General features: G+C 40.6%; 2 protein-coding genes across 3 annotated transcripts in view; both read left to right on the top strand.

Annotated features, from left to right (window-relative positions):
* ppfibp2a (PPFIA binding protein 2a) overlaps positions 1-12,899 on the top strand; it is a 47,286-nt gene extending 34,387 nt beyond the window's left edge. For both annotated transcript variants that reach the window (XM_061245330.1, XM_061245331.1), the window contains 17 exons: positions 981-1,042; positions 1,964-2,036; positions 2,524-2,576; positions 2,673-2,740; positions 3,120-3,164; positions 3,425-3,485; positions 4,267-4,308; positions 4,854-4,983; positions 6,736-6,871; positions 7,940-8,065; positions 9,432-9,582; positions 9,710-9,821; positions 9,912-10,000; positions 10,124-10,246; positions 10,662-10,787; positions 11,435-11,623; positions 12,086-12,899. In XM_061245330.1, coding sequence (XP_061101314.1) covers positions 981-1,042; positions 1,964-2,036; positions 2,524-2,576; positions 2,673-2,740; positions 3,120-3,164; positions 3,425-3,485; positions 4,267-4,308; positions 4,854-4,983; positions 6,736-6,871; positions 7,940-8,065; positions 9,432-9,582; positions 9,710-9,821; positions 9,912-10,000; positions 10,124-10,246; positions 10,662-10,787; positions 11,435-11,623; positions 12,086-12,313 — 1,814 coding nt within the window. In that variant the 3' untranslated portion in view covers positions 12,314-12,899. The remainder of the gene's footprint in view (positions 1-980; positions 1,043-1,963; positions 2,037-2,523; positions 2,577-2,672; positions 2,741-3,119; positions 3,165-3,424; positions 3,486-4,266; positions 4,309-4,853; positions 4,984-6,735; positions 6,872-7,939; positions 8,066-9,431; positions 9,583-9,709; positions 9,822-9,911; positions 10,001-10,123; positions 10,247-10,661; positions 10,788-11,434; positions 11,624-12,085) is intronic.
* Positions 12,900-15,877: 2,978 nt separating this feature from the next.
* LOC133131607 (rab15 effector protein-like) lies at positions 15,878-16,594 on the top strand. The gene has a single exon (XM_061246979.1). It carries the CDS (start codon positions 15,878-15,880, stop codon positions 16,592-16,594), a length of 717 nt encoding a protein of 238 aa, XP_061102963.1.
* Positions 16,595-17,852: the final 1,258 nt, after the last annotated feature.

The raw sequence follows: 17,852 nt of genomic DNA, 5'->3' as shown, positions 1-17,852 counted from the left end.
TACAGAAACAATGTTTGGAAGGAAGCGAATTGCTTCTGACTTTCCACCAAGTATTACTGTACCATGTGTCATCTCATACACTGTACTATGAGGTCTTTGAACTTATATACAGTATCCATGCAATGTTCGGAAGGAATCTGTTCGCTTCCCCAGTGCTGGACATGGAATAAGGTTAGCATACTTACTGTGTAGTTAATGCACATTGTCATTTTCTCATTGTTTCTCATCTACTGTTTTGGGTACTGCCTTATTGTGCATAAAGTGAGTTATGGTTGGAGTTGGTAAGCTCTGTACCAACCAACCATAGGTGTTGCCACTTTTAACATGGAAGAGACTAAGGAGAAATCGGCCATCAATTATCACAGCAATCAGTCAGAGGGAGATATTTATTTAAATATCTATTTATTTTATGGAAAATGTCAACCTCTGATTGCTGACATACCATAGCCAGTAATCACAATCAAGACAGTGAATTTAGCAAATATTGAATTAACTTACTACTCTGGTTATGGGTATGGAAACTAAAAAAGCAATTGTCCTACACTGGGTTTTCAATCTTTAGTTTCAGATAAACCTATTCAAAGCAGAGTTCCAGCTCGACAGCCAGGCTATGAAGGAATGTGAACAGGCTGGGATCACCTCTCGTAGCCCAGAAACACGAGCAGGAGCCTTGTAGCTTTAGCATCCCAGTGTGAGCTCATGCCTCTGTGGAAGAACCATAGAGAGCTCATTGTGTTTCCTGTCTGCCAACGCAGATAACTCTATAACCCTTTATGTTGATGCCATCAGATTAATGATCGCTTACACCAGCAATGTGTCATTTATTGCATGACTCCTGAAAGCATAACTCATTTCGACTTCTAATTCAATCAAGCTTTAGCCTACCTGAGAATGTAATTTTCAATTTGTGTCTTTAAGAGGCAGGGAGATGTTTCATGGGTAACAGTGTTTTCCAGCAACTAACAGACATTTATTTTCAGATCAGGAAATGCAGAGGTTGAGAATAGGAATGGAGACATTGCAAGCAGAAAATCAAGAAAAGGTATGAAAATGACATAACATTTCAATATTGACTTCAATAGGCTGGTAATACAGCATAGAAATCATCACTTCTGCGGATGAATCTGGCTAATGCTATGTAAACTCCAGTTGAGTTGCTTTTTGCTAAAAGGATACATAATCACGGGCCAGAATGTAACATACTTATACTGACATGATTCACAATTAAGACACAGAAAAAGTACTAATATCATAACCTTCAGCTCAGCAGTCACATCTCAAATGCATCTCCTGCTAGTAACCTACAATGGCACACAGGAATCATTTGCAACATACAAGCCAAAATACAGCATGGTTACTTTGCTCAAAATACCCTGGGGAAATTTAGACTAACCACATACTGTACTGAGCCAACCCATTGCCAAACCAACATGAAATTATTGTAAATTAAGCACGGCCAAATCCAAGCCGGCACCCATTCAAAAGCCTTTTTTGATGTGACCAGAATTCATGTTTTGATGTAGGGCCTTTCAAGACCCAGATGCCCTTGTCATTACCAGACTACTGCTACTTTATGTCTGCTAATATGCAGATGACGAGAAACAGGTTTCTTGGATGAATCATTGCAATCATCTGCACCATGTACTCACCATGATCCAATTGAACATATTCCATGACAAACTATTCAAGGACAAAAAAGCAGAAACAAAAGGTTTTTATTGTACTTAATTGTACAGTCAAATGTAGGATAATTGTTTACCTTAATAGTTCTTAACAGTTTTAGCCATGATTATGTCAGGCAGTGCAATGTCATGTTAACTCACAACATACAAAGCCCTTCAATGAAATCAAGATTAATTGTAAAATGTTGACATAATTCAGGTCAAAGCAGAGCTCACCAATCTGTGTTTGCGAATAAAAAAAAACTATTTTAAAATTTTGATTGAATATTTATGTGTTGTAGGGTCGTCGTATTGATGAGCTTACATTCCTTTTAAGCCAGTACAGAAAGGCTAAAGAAGTCCCACATAATCAAGGTAAGACTGAGGTTTTTGTTTTATTGAGTGTCCAATTCTATATTGAATAATATTAGCCAAGCAGCTAGATGCTCTCTGCCTGGAGTTTGTATGTTCTCCCTGTTTTCGCGTGGGTTTACTCCAGGTACTCCGGTTTCCTCCCACACTTAAAGACTTGCATGTCAGATTAGGTGTGCTCCTGCCATTGCCCTTGAACAAGGCACTGGCCTCAGACCTGCAGTTGGTCCCCAGGCACTGCACTCTGGCTGCCCACTGCATCCTAAGTGATTAGGATGGGTCAAACGCAGAGGACAAATTTCCCCACTGGGTTCAATAAAGTATATCTGTATTTCAATTTTATCTTACTGAAGCATACAAGCTTAGTGTCCATCCCAGAGCCTGAACCTGTGACCATTACTAACCATGAATCCAAACTTTGGCCTGGACTTACCTAAAATTTGTCTTTCCCTTGAATATTGCGCTAGACTTTGCTTCTTTGCATTTCCAGTCTCTGGTGCAAGGATTCTCTCTGCCAACAGCCGTGACACGCCGCAATCAGAGGTGGGGCCAGCTTCTCTCAAACCTGAGTTGTTAAGGTAGACCTGCTCTGTACCTCCATCTAGATCATTCTCCTCGTTGTCACATTTACCCCTGCAGATGTCCTCCACGGGTTCCTCTCCCTTACTGGTCTCCTCAGCATCCTTTCAGAAGGAGTTAGACTCCAGGTAAATGTGGGATTCAGCCAGCCTGTGAGCCACAGAACACAGTAAAGTGGCCACGTATACAATGCAGAGTTCAGAGTACAATGAATTTGTGAATATACGCAAGATTAAGTGGAAAATTCAAATAATGCTAAATGAAGTACTTAATTCATTTCCATAAAACTATATTACTTATACAATTTTGTTGCCTACAGTATGCTATAACTGTTGTTTGAAATACTAAAGAGCAGGGAAAAAAAAGTTACAGACTGGGGATCTGAGGTTGAAAATTCCATGTGAGCACAGCTATGCATTAACCTTCATGCTAACTTGTCTGTAAGCTGGCTGATATCAGATCCACTTTACAAATTACTATTAATCGTATACATCTCACCCATTACAGCTTCAGGATGTCCCCTAGCAACACAAGCACACAGAACGGACAACGGCAAGTGCAGCTAATGTTTCCGCCTGGTTCCGCTCAGGGTTTGTGTGAGACCCAAACAAGGGGCCCTGGACCCATCGCCCTGAAGCTGCTGCCTCATGAGAACATTACCTGTCTCAAGCAATGACATGTTAAATTAGACTCGTCATGACTCAGTCTCCTTCGGATGGCAAAGCACCCTGCTGACTCCATGAAACCGCATTATACCACTGTAATACAATGTAGAATGCTGTGTTTCTGATGTGTATTTTTTTAATTTGTAGGATGCCACCAAGGACACTATCAAGTAGTTTGGAGGATTTACAGAGTGGATCAAGGAAAAAGGTTTGAGCTGATTTAGAAAGAAAAGTTAAAAGTTAAAAAGAAAAGTGAAAATGACTCCCATCACATGTTAAACTAACCAAAAGAACTCACTGGTAGTATGTGAGTTAACCAGTACTGATGTTCTCTTTTATGCCTCCTGTTAAATCCATTATATATATTGTTAGTGCTAACTCTGTACATCCCTGCTGTGAAATGCAGCTATGCCAGCTTGAGCAGCGTAAAAATTTAGTCAAGCTGGTCATAAGTTGGTCTAGCTGGGTATGAGCAGGTCAACCAGCTGGTGCTGGTAGCTTTTCTGAGCTGATAACAGCTGATATCAGCTGCTTCAAAACCTGTTTTTTGCAGCACGGATGGTATCTAACCTAAAGGGAAAGTGTTGTGTTTCATTAACTTTCATAGATTAATTTCAATTAACAAGCATTGACAAAATGACTGAATTCCCAAAACAGAAATATTTTAATTAATGAGATAGTTCCTGTTCCTGTATGTATAGGGCAGGAATTGCATCTGTTCTCATGTGAACTTATTTCCCCCTTTAGTGAGACAATAATAAATAAACATAAAGTTCATGTACTTATAATTTGCTCTTTGGCAATTTATTCTCAGAAAATAATGGATCAAATATTAAAAGTGATTCAGTTAAAAATGATCTAATGATATTCTTATTTAGATTTAAATGAATGAGTTTCTTCAGTCTGTTTTCCTATTGTTGGACTAACTGTGTGTCTGCTCTGTTTGTTACATGCTCTGTCACTTCCTTATCACTCTTTCCAACCCGTAGCATGCAGTGGAGGAACCAGTAGAACCTGTTGTGTCAGCAGAGGTACTTCCACTGGATGACATCACCTTAACTCTTAACCTTTAACCCCTTACTTACTTAATAATCCAATCACGTCAGTGATTTGCTTTAGTAATGCAACAATGAAAGTATTTCATGTACAGGAGTTGGTCGTCCCGTCCAAAGGTTTTCATGCCTGCTTTTTCAGCATTATTTTGCTTCAGATGCAACCAGGGTGGTTTTTCACTCACACACTGGAAATAAGCCTTCGGGCTTTATTGTGTATTTAATCCTTTTATTTAATTAATTTTAATTTCATGTAAGAACTGCACAAATGCAGTATTGCATGTATATTTTATTATTGTCAAAATCTAATGAAAAAAAGATCTGCATTAAAAAGATCTGAAGATTAACAGATAAAATTGTTAAACATAAAGTGCTGCAGTGAATCGCTTGACTTGCTTGCAATTTTTAAACTTGTGCCAATAAACCACATTTGAGTTGAAAAATAAATGAAATTGAGAAACCATGTACCGCCACCTGCTGGTAACAATTGCCATCTCTTGTTCACTACAACTATTTATTTTCAGACTCCACAAATCAATGACAGTGACAAGTGCCAAACCTTGCCAGGAAAGGTATCCAGACCCTTTCAAAACGGAAAGAGAGAAAAACACTCAACACCAATTCAGAAGTCTCCCAATCAGAGCTTTGCCCTAAGTATGTATCACACTGTTATATGATTATCATACCCATGTGAAACTGCTGCATATTGAAATGTCATTAAAAAAGAACAGCATGAAAACAAGATCATGGAAAATATGATATTATTATGGATGTGATATTATTATGGTTTTCTTGTTGTTGGTGTTCCAATGAAATTCTAAAGCAAAACCCCAGCACTATCTTCCATTCTTCCATAAACTTCCATTCATTTTGTCCAATTTGTGGACAAATTAAATCTCCAAAATGACTGCAGAAAGTTGTCATTGTCTAGTCAAAAGACACCTCTTGAGCTAAGAAAATGTTTGAAAAGCATACATTTGGGTGAATTATCCCTTTCATCTTACTACTGCATCAGTACTCCCCAGCTACATGTCAGGTATGTACAGGGTACCAGTTGTCACCGGTGAGAGAGGAGTGTAAGCTCTCTCCTAGAAATGTCTCAGTGGATAGCACATCTATTCTATGCCTGGTACATCCAAATGAAACAATGGGGAATATAATGTACGGTATATGACCAAATGGTATGAATGGTATCATATGAATGTATACATGAACAAATTACAATGGAAATCAGTATTGGGAACACAAGAGCCGGTTCCTCAGTTTATTTATTTTAAGTAAAGGCACTGTTCACATGAGTCCCTCTCTTTCTTTTCTTCTTTCTGAAGTCTTGCATGGACTGCACTTCCTGTTTCACTAACCCCCCCTGTCTTGCCTGACTGTGCGCTCTGACTAAACGTGCTGGTGTTTCTCCTGTGCTTTTCCGCGTGGCTCTCTGCTTGCTCACTTCAAACGGCTGAAGATCGCTGCAGGAGCGCCAGCGCTCCGGCTCTAGGTAACGTCCTCCATAGAAACTAATGCCTGTGCCAAAAGTACTGTCACTACATACTTGTAACACCCAGACCTTTGCATTCAAATATTTTTTCTGCGCTCGATTGATCTTGCCTGCCTCAATTGAGCCAACTTTTTCCTCAATTTAGCCAATTCATCATAACCATACAAACATGTCTCCACACCCTTAAAACCCCTTCAACAATTCCAAAAGATCTGTTTCACTCTTCCATTTCAGCTTGTCTTTTAAGTAAGAAACAGAACTAGGGGTAGTCTTCACCATTGTGCACCAAACCAAATCTATAAGTTATAAGGCATTTTTGGTGGGTATTTACATGTGTCTGAGGGTCTGTAGCAGCCATTCAAATTGGTTGCAAGGCCCTATAGTGAAAGCAGTGGTCAGCAACGACTGCCAATGTTATTTCTGTCTCCTTCACATCAGCCTCACACACCCCACCCTGTCCTGAACTCAGGCTGCTTTCAAGTGTAACTGGTACCATATGTGGGCGATGTATGGCGTGCTCATGGATGGTTGCAGCTGGAAAGTGTAACCTGCAGGCCACCCTTAACTTAAGCTGAATAAGCTTCTGACATGACTGACTGCTGCTACGGGCACTGGAACTTTAATTCCATTAAAAGTTTTTTTGGAATAGACACATATACCCAGACTTCTTCAAGGTTTCATGAAGGTTCACTAGCAGCCCTACATTTGGTATATCAGCACATTTTTATCTTTGTGCAAAAACTGCCCTTTTGGCCCAGAATCAAGGAAAAGAAGATATTTTCGGCACTAGGGGTCACACCTGAATCACGCATGCTTTTTGCATGACTAAGAGCTGCAGGCACTAATTTAACCAGCCTGTTGGAAAAGGCGCATATGAAAGTAACAGGGAATGTTTGTTTTTATGCGCACAGGAAAGGCAGAGAAGATGGAGGAGACCACTTTCTCTGACCCCTCTCTGCCTTCGGCCGGCATTGATTCAAAGCAGCAGTCTCCAGCCACTCCTGACAACCGGAAGCAACATAAGGGACTCCACAAGTTCTGGGGGAAGTGAGTTTACACGTTTCCAAATCAGAGTACACCGTATTCTGAATAATCACTACCTGTGTCAACTTCCTCTGAAAAAAAAAAAAACTGAAAATGCAGATAATGGTAAATTAATCTCTCTCATTTGGTTCCTGTTTAAAGTTGGTGACAGTTGCATTTATAAAGGCCACTTGCCTTTGTTTATAAACAAAATGGAGCAATGCACCATGGGATTTCTGGCTCTGTGAGTCTCACTCTTTCCATTGTCCAGGGGTATGGTCTCTGGATTTGATTTGAGTTGAAACCAAGGCATTCACCTGAATGCAGTATATTGTTACAGACCAATGACCCTAAAAATCACAGCGACCCAAAAGACTTTAATTTAGAGAGTCAGAAACCCCTCAACCAATTGCTCTGTAGTGCTCATAGTTTTTTTTACATTTATTTCAGAGCCCACTTTACTGATATTAGGCATGCTACTAGTTATGGGAAATTGAGGCTTAATATATAATGGATGCAAAAGGCATTTTTTCTATGTCAATCCATAACTTGTTTGAGAGAATCTGTTGGGTGGTGCATCTGTGGTTCTTGTTGCTGTGACGGAATTGAAACCAGTATAATTTGGCCAAGAGGAAGTGTTTTCTCTCTTTGTAAAATGTACAGTGATGTGGAAAGGTTTCTGAAGCACAGGTCAGCTGGTCAGTTGCACAATGAAATTAAATATCTAAATTTTTTATACAGTTGCAACTGATGATTACAAATGACACAAAGCACCTGAAGCCTCACTCTAGCAACACTACATGCTATCATAATTTCAGAGTTAATAATGTTATGTTGTCTCATAAACTAACTCCACATCCCATTGGGCAGCCTGTAGGCTTGTGGCTAAGGTACATGACCGGGACCCAGAAGGTTGGTGGTTCAAGCCCCGTTGTAGCCACAATAATATCCGCATAGTAGTTGGGGCCTTGAGCATGTCCCTTTCCTCTGCATTGCTCCAGGGAGGATTGCCACCTGCTTAGTCTAATCTACTGTAAGTTGCTTTGGATAAAAGTTTCAGCTAAATAACACACTATTTTTGTATCCTCCCAGGGTTAGGAGGAGTCCTTCAGGATTTGTGCCGATGGATGACCTGGAGCCCGGGGAGTTCCTGAGGGGGGGGGTGCGAGCCACAGCGAGCCCACGTCTGACCCTAACCGGCGACGCAAGTTCAATCCGGTGCGAATGCTAGGGGGTTTGATCCATTATACGTTGTGCATGATGAAAGCCAGCAAATGTAGGACCTGCAGAAATTTCTGTTAGAAAAAGCAGTATTTATGCAATGAAATGGAGTAGCTGCATATATTCTGACCAGTAGGGGGCAGTGCAAGGCAAAGCACGTGGCCACTCAAGCAACTAAATTAAGCGAGCAAGAAATGGTTTTCTGGTAGAGAAGGAGAGCAAACTGAGTGCTGGTGCAGCTTGGAGAAAGTTACCGCACAAAATCCATGCTTGCCTCGCATTGTAACCCAACTGGCTGCCGTGAGTTAGAAGATTCTTTTGCTAAAGTTTGTGCCTACTTCCCTTGAGTGCTCAGGGTAATGTTCACAGTAAAAATAAAAGAACAAACTTTTCTACATCAGTGTCCTTTCTATGTCGACACCGGGTGTAACGTAAACAGAATTTAGGAAAAAAGTCTCATGGTGAGAACACAACCCATGGGTAATACGAGTCATGGGAATCCATTCACATCCTTGTTTTCTACTCGGGCCCCCAGTGGTGGAATGAGCTCCCCACTACAGTCTGGATGGCAGAATTACTGTCTGTCTTCCCTCACAGACTGGCAACACCTGTTTGAATCCTATCTAGGCTTACCGTGAACATTTATCTTGGCTTTAGGAGCCCTACCTATGCTGCATCTGCAGCTATATCCTCAAATCCATTTGCTACTTGAAGCACATAATTGTCACTGTCTTGCACCTGCTATACATGTGTATCTGGGCTGGGACCCTAATGACTTGGCATTAGCTCTTTGTTGCCTAAACCTTTTGTCAGTTATTATCATTAGTTCTCTCACTTATAGTCAGTTACTTTGGAAAAGAGCAACCACTAAATGGCTACTACCTATTATTAGGATTTCCCTAAATTTTCTTTGATATAACTCCTATGTCTGTGCTCTGAAGCTGTATGAAGAATAATGGACAGCTTATTTTATTGATTAATCATGTAAGCAGTAAACAATCTGCTTGTCAATGTAATAAAAAAAGACATGTTTACTGTATGTATACAGCAGGGCTACACAATGACCCAGTTATATGAAATAGAGGTTTCAATTATATATATATATATATATATATATATATATATATATATATATATATATATATATATATATATATATATATTTCATGCCACAATGCTTTGGATTCAAATACTTTTCTTTGCTTAATTGATCTTACCTGGTGCAATCGAGCCAACCAAGAGGACCAGCTTACACCTTTTGAGAGTATTTCATAGGTTCCAATACACCAGAAAAGCATTCAAAACAATGATGTATTTGGTCTGTCTGTATTACTAATTATCTGTGTTGAATTCTCACCTCCAGAGACATGAACACTCCCTTCTCCATGTGGACTAAGGAGCAGGTCTGTGGCTGGCTGGAGGACTATGGTCTGGGACAGTATGTGAACCTGGCCAGGCTGTGGGTCAACACTGGACAAACACTCCTTTCAGCCACTCCCCAGCAGTTAGAGAAGGCATGAGAACCCTCAAGGAATGTTTCCATTTATGTTTCAAGCTCTGCATGAAAACATTCCTGTTTGCTTGGACTAAATCAACTATTTACCTTAATTTGTTATAAAATGTCACATTTCTTGCTCGCAGGAAATGGGAGTTAAGCATCCCCTGCACAGGAAGAAGTTACAACTGGCACTCCGGTCATTCAACTCAAAAGTGATTGAGAAGTCGTCAGAACTGGACCATATCTGGGTAACCCGTAAGTTTCAGATCTTGTTGATGGCTGAGGCTCAGTATTTTAGTACCTGATGTACAGACGGTGTAGAAATGTGGCAGTTTGTGTTTACAGGTTGGCTTGATGATATTGGCTTGCCTCAGTACAAAGACCAGTTCAATGAAGGAAGAGTCGATGGGAGAATGATTCAGTATCTGACCGTGGTAAGACAATGTTGTGTGATTCCTATGGGGTAGATGTAAAACATTTAGGCTTAAAACTGCTGTCAGTAGTACAGTGCTGCACAAAGTGCACAAACTGATCTGGGTTTTGTACAATTTTTTCAGAACAACCTCCTATTCCTCAAAGTCACCAGCCAACTCCACCACCTCAGCATCAAGTGTGCCATCCATGTCCTCCATTTGAACAAATTCAACCCCCACTGCCTGAGACGCAGGCCTGGAGATGAGGTGAGTTGGATGGAGAGGATTATCACAGTTCCTCTGTTAGCGTTCACTAATGTTCATGCAAGATTAGCGTACAGCACAGTGCAGGAAGCAGGGAAGATGGGTTTCAATTTTCACAGAAATAGACACCACAATAAAAAATAAAAAATATAATACACGGGTGGTAGCAGAAAGCAGTAACCCTTTCAGTCCCAAGAGTGCCAAGTATCTTATGTAAAATCTCAACTCATACCTTTTCAACCAAACAAAATGACTGGTATAGTATTGTTTTGAGCCTCTATTAAAACCCAACTCAATCTTCTCAACCAATGCCTAAAATATTGGGCTTAAGACTGAAAGTGTTCATCGTGAACTTCTGAATGAAAATGTAAGAGGCTGTTGTGTGTGTTGGTATTTACGGGTGTCATGTCCTTGCCAGAATAAGACTTCTCCTGCAGAGGTGGCGCAGTGGTCTAACCACCGCGTTATGGAGTGGCTTCGCTCGGTGGACCTGGCGGAGTATGCCCCTAACCTCAGGGGCAGTGGCGTGCATGGTGGGCTGATCGTAAGTGTGGTGGTCTCAGCTCTCCTATTTAGTGGGCAGCCTGTCTAGCGGCTAAGGTACATGACTGGAATGCGGATGGTTGGTGGAAATAGCATCTTACTTACATCATTAAAGCAGACCTGGGTCAAATACGTAATTGTTTTGGATTACATTTTTTCTATACTTGATTGATTTTGTCTGGTGCAATTGAGTCAACCCAGAGGACCAGAAGGCAGGGTTTGCAATTTTTCAGAGTATTTTGTAGGTTCCAATACACTAGCCAAGCTTGTTAAAAGTGTAGAATAGTATTAAAGTCCTAAGCAATTACTATATGTACTTGACCCAGGTCTGCATAGAAGCTGTCTTTTGCCTGGATTAAATGCATCACCAGGAAAAGATAAAGATTTAATGAGAACGCAAGGACCCTTCTCCAAGCATGAATTGCTCTCAGATTGTTTATTCAGTTTGTTATTGATGGTTTGAATCTTAATTGCAAACTGCCCAGTGGTGAGTACATATTGTTTGAAGTACAGTAGACACATACATGTGGGTTTTGTCAAATATCTGTGCTGATACACCTTGATGGAGAGCTGGCTGATGTTAATGTTAGTGCTGATCAATTTAATTTCCTGTCTTTAAGGTAGTTTTTGTGATTCATTGTGTTGCAGATCTTGGAGCCGCGTTTTAACTCAGAGACCCTGGCCATGCTCTTGAACATTCCCACACAGAAAACGCTCCTTCGACGACACCTGGCAACCAATTTCAGCTCACTGGTGGGCCCTCAGGCCCAGCAGGAGAAGCGAGAGTGCTTAGGCACCTCCGGATACACCCCCCTCACCACTACGGCCAAAGTCCGGGTAGGAGCTCCCTAACATCACCATCCATCTCTCCCTCCCTCTCTCTCCCTTTCAGGAAAGTATGTGGAAACTGAAGTGAATTATGGGATAGCCGGCACAGAGCGGTATAGTCTCATAGGGCTCTGAAAAGCTTGAGCTCATTGCTCTGTGAGAAAATAAAAAACCACAATCCCTGCCGGAGATGTCATGCCTGCATCAGCTTAATCCCATATGTGCTCAATTTCTGGGATTTGTGTGTGGGTTTTGTAGTGTAAGCACCCAGCTATTTAAAACCCATTTCATTTTTTTTTGTGCAGGCATAAATTAATGGGAGCATAATTCACATTTTCTTTCCCCATGTGGGATATGTATGTACATTTTTAGATTGGGTACTGAAATGTTTTTAAGATGGGGAACGGGAAGGGTTTTTGTTGTTTGAAAGGTTGTTTGCGAGAGTGACGCTTTCTCAAACGTCATTTTCAGCCAAAGAAGCTGGGGTTCACCTCCTTCGGACATCTGAGGAGAAAGAAGCTGGATGACTCCACGGACTACATTTGCCCCCTGGATACCCCTCTTCAGCCCCTAAACGGGGCCGTCCAGTCCTTCTCAGGGTTCAGGGGACTGAGCCCCATCTTAGACAAGGACCGTGAGAAGAAGGACCAGGTTGGGCAAAAGAGCGGACGTCACCCAGCCTCAGGCCATCGTAGCTGAGCTTGCAGCCTTTAGCTCTGCCCCCTCCCCTTCCCTTCCCAACATGACCCCATTAACCCCTGCATGAACTTGGGTGACATCCATGGACACGCTAAAATGGACGCTCCGGGATGTCTGTGTTCCAACACTATCCTGTCTGTGGATTTGGCATTTTAGTAAAGACCCATAACACCTCTCATTGTTTGTATATATATATCACGATCATGCCACTACAGGTAGCATGGCGAACAACAATTTAGCCAATTGTATAAACTGTATTTTTTGTAATTTCATAATTCATAATTGTACTGTTTTTATACAGTTGTGTTTTTGAAGTTTGTGCAATATTTGCACAATAAGGGAGAAAGGACATACTATACGTATGTAATATTTCTGTTAGCCGATATATGATGGAAGCACAGATATTGAGACATTTTTGTTGTAAACAAGATTAAAATAATATTTGGCAGTTATTTGCTTTGCCATAACCAACATATGGTATTGTTAATTATGATGCCTTATGTTATTTTGCTTTCATGGCATTGTAAGTTATATTATTCCCAAAAATGCATTGGGGTACGGTGCATAATAAACCTTATCGAATGAGTATTGGATAGTGCTTTCTTACTGTGATTTAATTATGAATGTAGTGAATACAAATTGTTTAATCAAAATTATATCTAGAATCAATACATTTTCTGCTATGCTCCTATATTTAAAATTAATATTATAATCAATTACAATCACTTCAACAAGACTGAACTGAAATGCAGGAATAACACATTGTAATGCATGATGACATCCAGTATATCACGCACGATCACATTTATCATCGTCTAACCTCCCGCTATCCTGTCTTTAACCCTATAATGTATATATTTTTTGGGGAAAAGTGCACAATGGAACAGCAATATCCTATCATGCATGGACTTCATACAGTACCAGTCAAAAGTTTGGACGCACCTTGCCTTTTTCTGCTTTTTCCTATCAATGTTTTACTTTCTCTGTTTGTAATCAAACAATTCATATGTGGTCAAAGTGCAGATTCTCGTCTTTTATGAAATGGTATTTTTGTACATATTGGTTTCACCATGTGGTAATTACTATACTTTTATACATAGCCCTGTATTCCAATGTTTGAGACAAATGTACATAATGTCAAATAAAATAGGCATGTTTTGTATTTGGTTGCATATTGTTTGCATGCCATGACTTTCTACCAACATTACCTGTTGATAGGTCACATTATCACCTCCCCAATTCCCATAGAGATCCGTCCAAAGAGTTATAGTATCGCTTGTAGGACAACCTGAAAATAAGATATCCAGACTCTGGTGATATTGATAGGTCACAGACATCAGGAAGTCATGGTATGCAATGGACATACAACCAAATAAAAAACATGACTATTTTATTTGACATGTACATTTTTCTCAAACATTGAAATGCAGGGCTACATATAACAAGTGCTGTAATTACTACATTATGTGCTGTGAAGCGAAAAGGTATAAATATAAAACATTAATAAAAAAATCCAGAAAAAAGCATGGTGTGTCCAAACCTTTGAGGGGTACTGTATGTGAACCTTAATGAAACTGTAACCACAGGCATGACATTACAGGTGGTAATAAATCATCTCACAGTAAGTATGCCCAAATGTTTTAATGATTGATTAAATAACAGCTTCAATAGGAAATTGCCTTTGTCATTTACACAACCTGCGACTCGGTATGAATTCAAATTAAACCGAGGTGAAAAGCCAACTAGGGCAAGTAAAATTCAGTAAAAGTTCATACATGATGTGTAGTACTTAGCGCTAATTAGCGAGCTACTCATCAACCCCAGCCTCACTAACCCCACACCCCTCACACCTCTGACTTGCAGCGCTTGCTAAACCGTGGGAAGAGTCTGGAGAAACTCAGATGGGGCAAAATGGCAGACCACTCCTGCAAATGAAACATGCTGCCTTGAGCAAGGACTGCGTCCACTAGTCTCATCATCTCTGTCATTCTAAAGCCTTTTCAGCAGATTTGACATTTGTACATTTTTTGGAAAATAACGCCTGTGCTCAATTTCCTATCTTGCTAATATTAGCCGTGTTATTGCGCAAGCTTCCAGCTACTCTCTCAGACGCAGACAATGACCTTGCTTCAACTTGGCATGTTGCTCTTCCCACATGTGCAGAAGTGTTGGCTCCAATTCAAAGCTAGGAAAGACCTACAACAACAAGGGGGATTGATGTGCTGTTGTTTTTGTTCTACAGACAGCATATTTGAATACGTTATGGTGTTGGAATACATTTAGAAGTCGCGGAGACACATCAACTAACAGGGGCTTTCCTTTGTCTTGCAATTGTATTTATTTGAATGCTTAGCGCAGCATTCATGTTGTGACTGCAGGATGCCTTTATGGGAGGCCTTCAAGAGCCCCAAAATGGGTACAGTGTATCGAGTTAGGAGTGGATCAATCATTTGAACCAATTACAATATATTTCTTTAGGGAGCATGGAATTTTGAACAGGTTGCTTATTGGCAGCACATCATTCCTTTTTTCAACCATTATTTGTTTGAGGACACAATCCCACTGTAGACAAACACGGGCGCAAACTTCCACCCAAGCCACCTTAAAAACAAACGCATATAGCTGTTAATAGCCCATGTTTTGTCTTGAACAAGCTAGAAACCGGTTTTGTGACTTCCCTGGGATTTACATAGAAAACTGGCACATATTTGCAAAAGTCCCAAGAAAGCTGTAGTCAGTGAATATCCAGGCATTTAGGGTGACACCTCATTTTGAATAAAGGGGGCTGTTTGAAATTCAAACCAATGACACCACCTCCACAAACGTGAGTTGGCTTAGTGAAAAAAAAAACCCAGCTGGTTCTATGCTTTCTTCAGGTCAGCACAAATGTCTCGATAGGTGCCTACAGTGAACAGCGGTACAAGTTTTGATCCCCCTGTCAAGGAGAACAAACTGCTTTTGGTGAGTTGTATAACTTTTTGCTGAGTTTTATATTCTTCTTAGAGGGAGAGCAAAAATCACAATGGGACATTTTTTAAGTTGAAAACATTATATGTATTATCAAAATAAAATGTATGTAGTTTATTCAAAAATGGGAGAGATTAGGAATAATGTGCAAACTGGTTTTAAGTTTATCAACTGTAAGGAGTAACATGGGTGTGGTGAATAAACCACCTGGACAAAGTTCCATTAATATAGAGTCAGTTTGCAATAATGTACCAGCATAATGTACCATTTCATTATTGGACATGAACATTTTTCTTAAAAACATAAGAATGTGGTGAGTTAATTCTACAGTTATGTTGAGCAGACAGTATGTGGCAGGGTTTATGTGGCTAATTTAATATATATGTCAATACTCAAATGTAGTCATCACATTGTGCTCATACTTTTAATTACTTCTAATCCTTTTTACATACAGTACATACAGTTTTGAATTTCTGATACTATTTACACACATATGTACCATAATCTTAGCTATCACAGGTTGTAGCTTCAGACTCTCCGTGTTTCTAGGGTTTCAGAGAATACGCGAGACAACGCGAGCAGTCTGGTCCTGCTGACATGGGACAAATAAAGACCAAATTCAGGCTGTTCAAGGACTCCTTCCGGAAAGCAACGGACACCCCCAGAGATATCACCCCCCTCTTCAGTGACAGTGTGCAGCTGGCTTCAGCCACTACCCAGGAGTACCTCCTGTTCCAGGATCCTGAGAGGAAGTTCAGGCCGACATGTAGCGCCCTCACTGAGATCTTCCTGATGACCTACATTAGCCAAAGTGTGCAGCTGAAAATGCCCGACATGTTCATTTGCACCGCCATGACCAGGGAGCAGAGGGTTCTCCTGGGGGCCGACTGGGTGTGGGCGGTGGTGGAGGGCCACACCAGGCACCCGCGAGTCCAAGTGGCTGTTCAGGTGCTCCACCTGCCCGGGCGGGAGAGTGAGGACGCCGACGGCATCGTGGAGGCCTTGGGGCTAGCCTGCGCCAAGCTGGCGAGCAAGACCAGGCTCGAGAAGATGATAGACTTCTGCTCTTCCGTCGGAAAGGACTGCTACGCCCTCTTCCTTTTCTTCGGCCGTAGCGGCGACCCGGGAAACATCAGCGGGGTGCTCAGCAACAGTTTCCGAGCCTTGTGCACCAGGGGCTCCAAAATGAACCGGGCCTTCATCGAGAGTTTCTTCAAGGGGTCGCGTTACGTCTCCACGCCAGCCGCTATGATGCACACCATCAGCCAAAGCCGGCAGGAAGGTCCGCTGACCATGCTCATTCAGTTCATCTGACTGTCCCCCTGCACCTACCAAACCACAAAGACAGGTATGCCTGCTGGTTTGCTTTGCATCTGGGGAAACAAACCACTGTTTAGATGTTCATATTGCTGTTCTATTACAGCAAAATTGAACTTTTCTCCATAAGGAGGAGTGAAATACAGGATTGGGATCTTGTGGACACGACCTTGTGACAGTCCATTCAGACCCTTTCCATAGACACTGTAGAAATCATGTTCTTTATTGCTTACTGCCCTAAATTATTTACACACATGATTTGAATAAAGAAGGAGCAATACAGGTAATAGAAATCTTACCAACAAATGCAATATGGCATGCTATAATATAATTTATTGGAACATAGGAAACAGATCATTAGCTGTATTGATTTATTTTGTAAAGCCTTTCTTTGTCACCTTTAACAAGGGTGTGAATAATTTTTGAGGGCACAAAATTCAACTTGTGTGTGTGTATTTGCATAGATTAATTCAGGCCAAAGCAACAACACAAATCATAATCTCACAGGCATATTTTTACTGAGGCCAGTTATTCTCACTCACACTCTTGAGAATATATATTTTGATTTAACAGCAGAAGCTTATGAGACTAAAAGTCGGTTTGATTTGCAAGTAGACAGTGATGAAAATGAGTCTTTGTTTTAATACTTGTGTGTTTTCAATGATATGAAAACATTTTTATATAAAAGAAAAAAAATATATAGTACTGTACAGAACAAATTAATTTCCAAAGTAGGTTACTCTTTTCAAATTTATATTGCACTGACAATTTCTCTGTAGAAATGTTTAATTAGAAGTAGAAGTACAAGATTGTAACATAATTCGAAATTCCTGAATTCTAACCATGGCATTATTTTCTGTGCATGTCTTTAAATCATTGCTTGATCAAGGCCTATTAGTTACTTTCCAAATTTCACCCTGAAAGAGTTTTTTTTTCCAAATGTTTACATGCCAACACCAGGACGTTAAACACAAGAACCAAAACCTTACATGAATTTATCAAACCCCTATCAGATCAAATCACAATTATAAATCACACTTTTGTGAAAAGTTACACACAATGCTCTACGCACAATTAAAAACAACTTACACATGAAAAAAGGGCCATACATATGCTCTCCTGTATTGGTGAAATGTAGATGCCAAGGCTGCAGTGAGAGTAAGAGTAAGAGATGGAGGAGGGGTAGGAGTTTTCCAACACCACGCCACCCTTGGCCCCTACAATACTGCCGATCTGATCACCTTTTTGACACCTT

Source organism: Conger conger, chromosome 6 (assembly GCF_963514075.1).
Source record: "Conger conger chromosome 6, fConCon1.1, whole genome shotgun sequence".
In the NCBI taxonomy this organism is placed as follows: Eukaryota; Metazoa; Chordata; class Actinopteri; order Anguilliformes; family Congridae; genus Conger; species Conger conger.
Note: the sequence above shows the minus strand (reverse complement) of the source record. Positions and strands in the feature narration are given on the sequence as shown.

Bases quoted from the DNA above. Each gene is read 5' to 3' on its own strand.
- LOC133131607 (XM_061246979.1), top strand. From the start codon at position 15,878: ATGGGACAAATAAAGACCAAATTCAGGCTGTTCAAGGACTCCTTCCGG.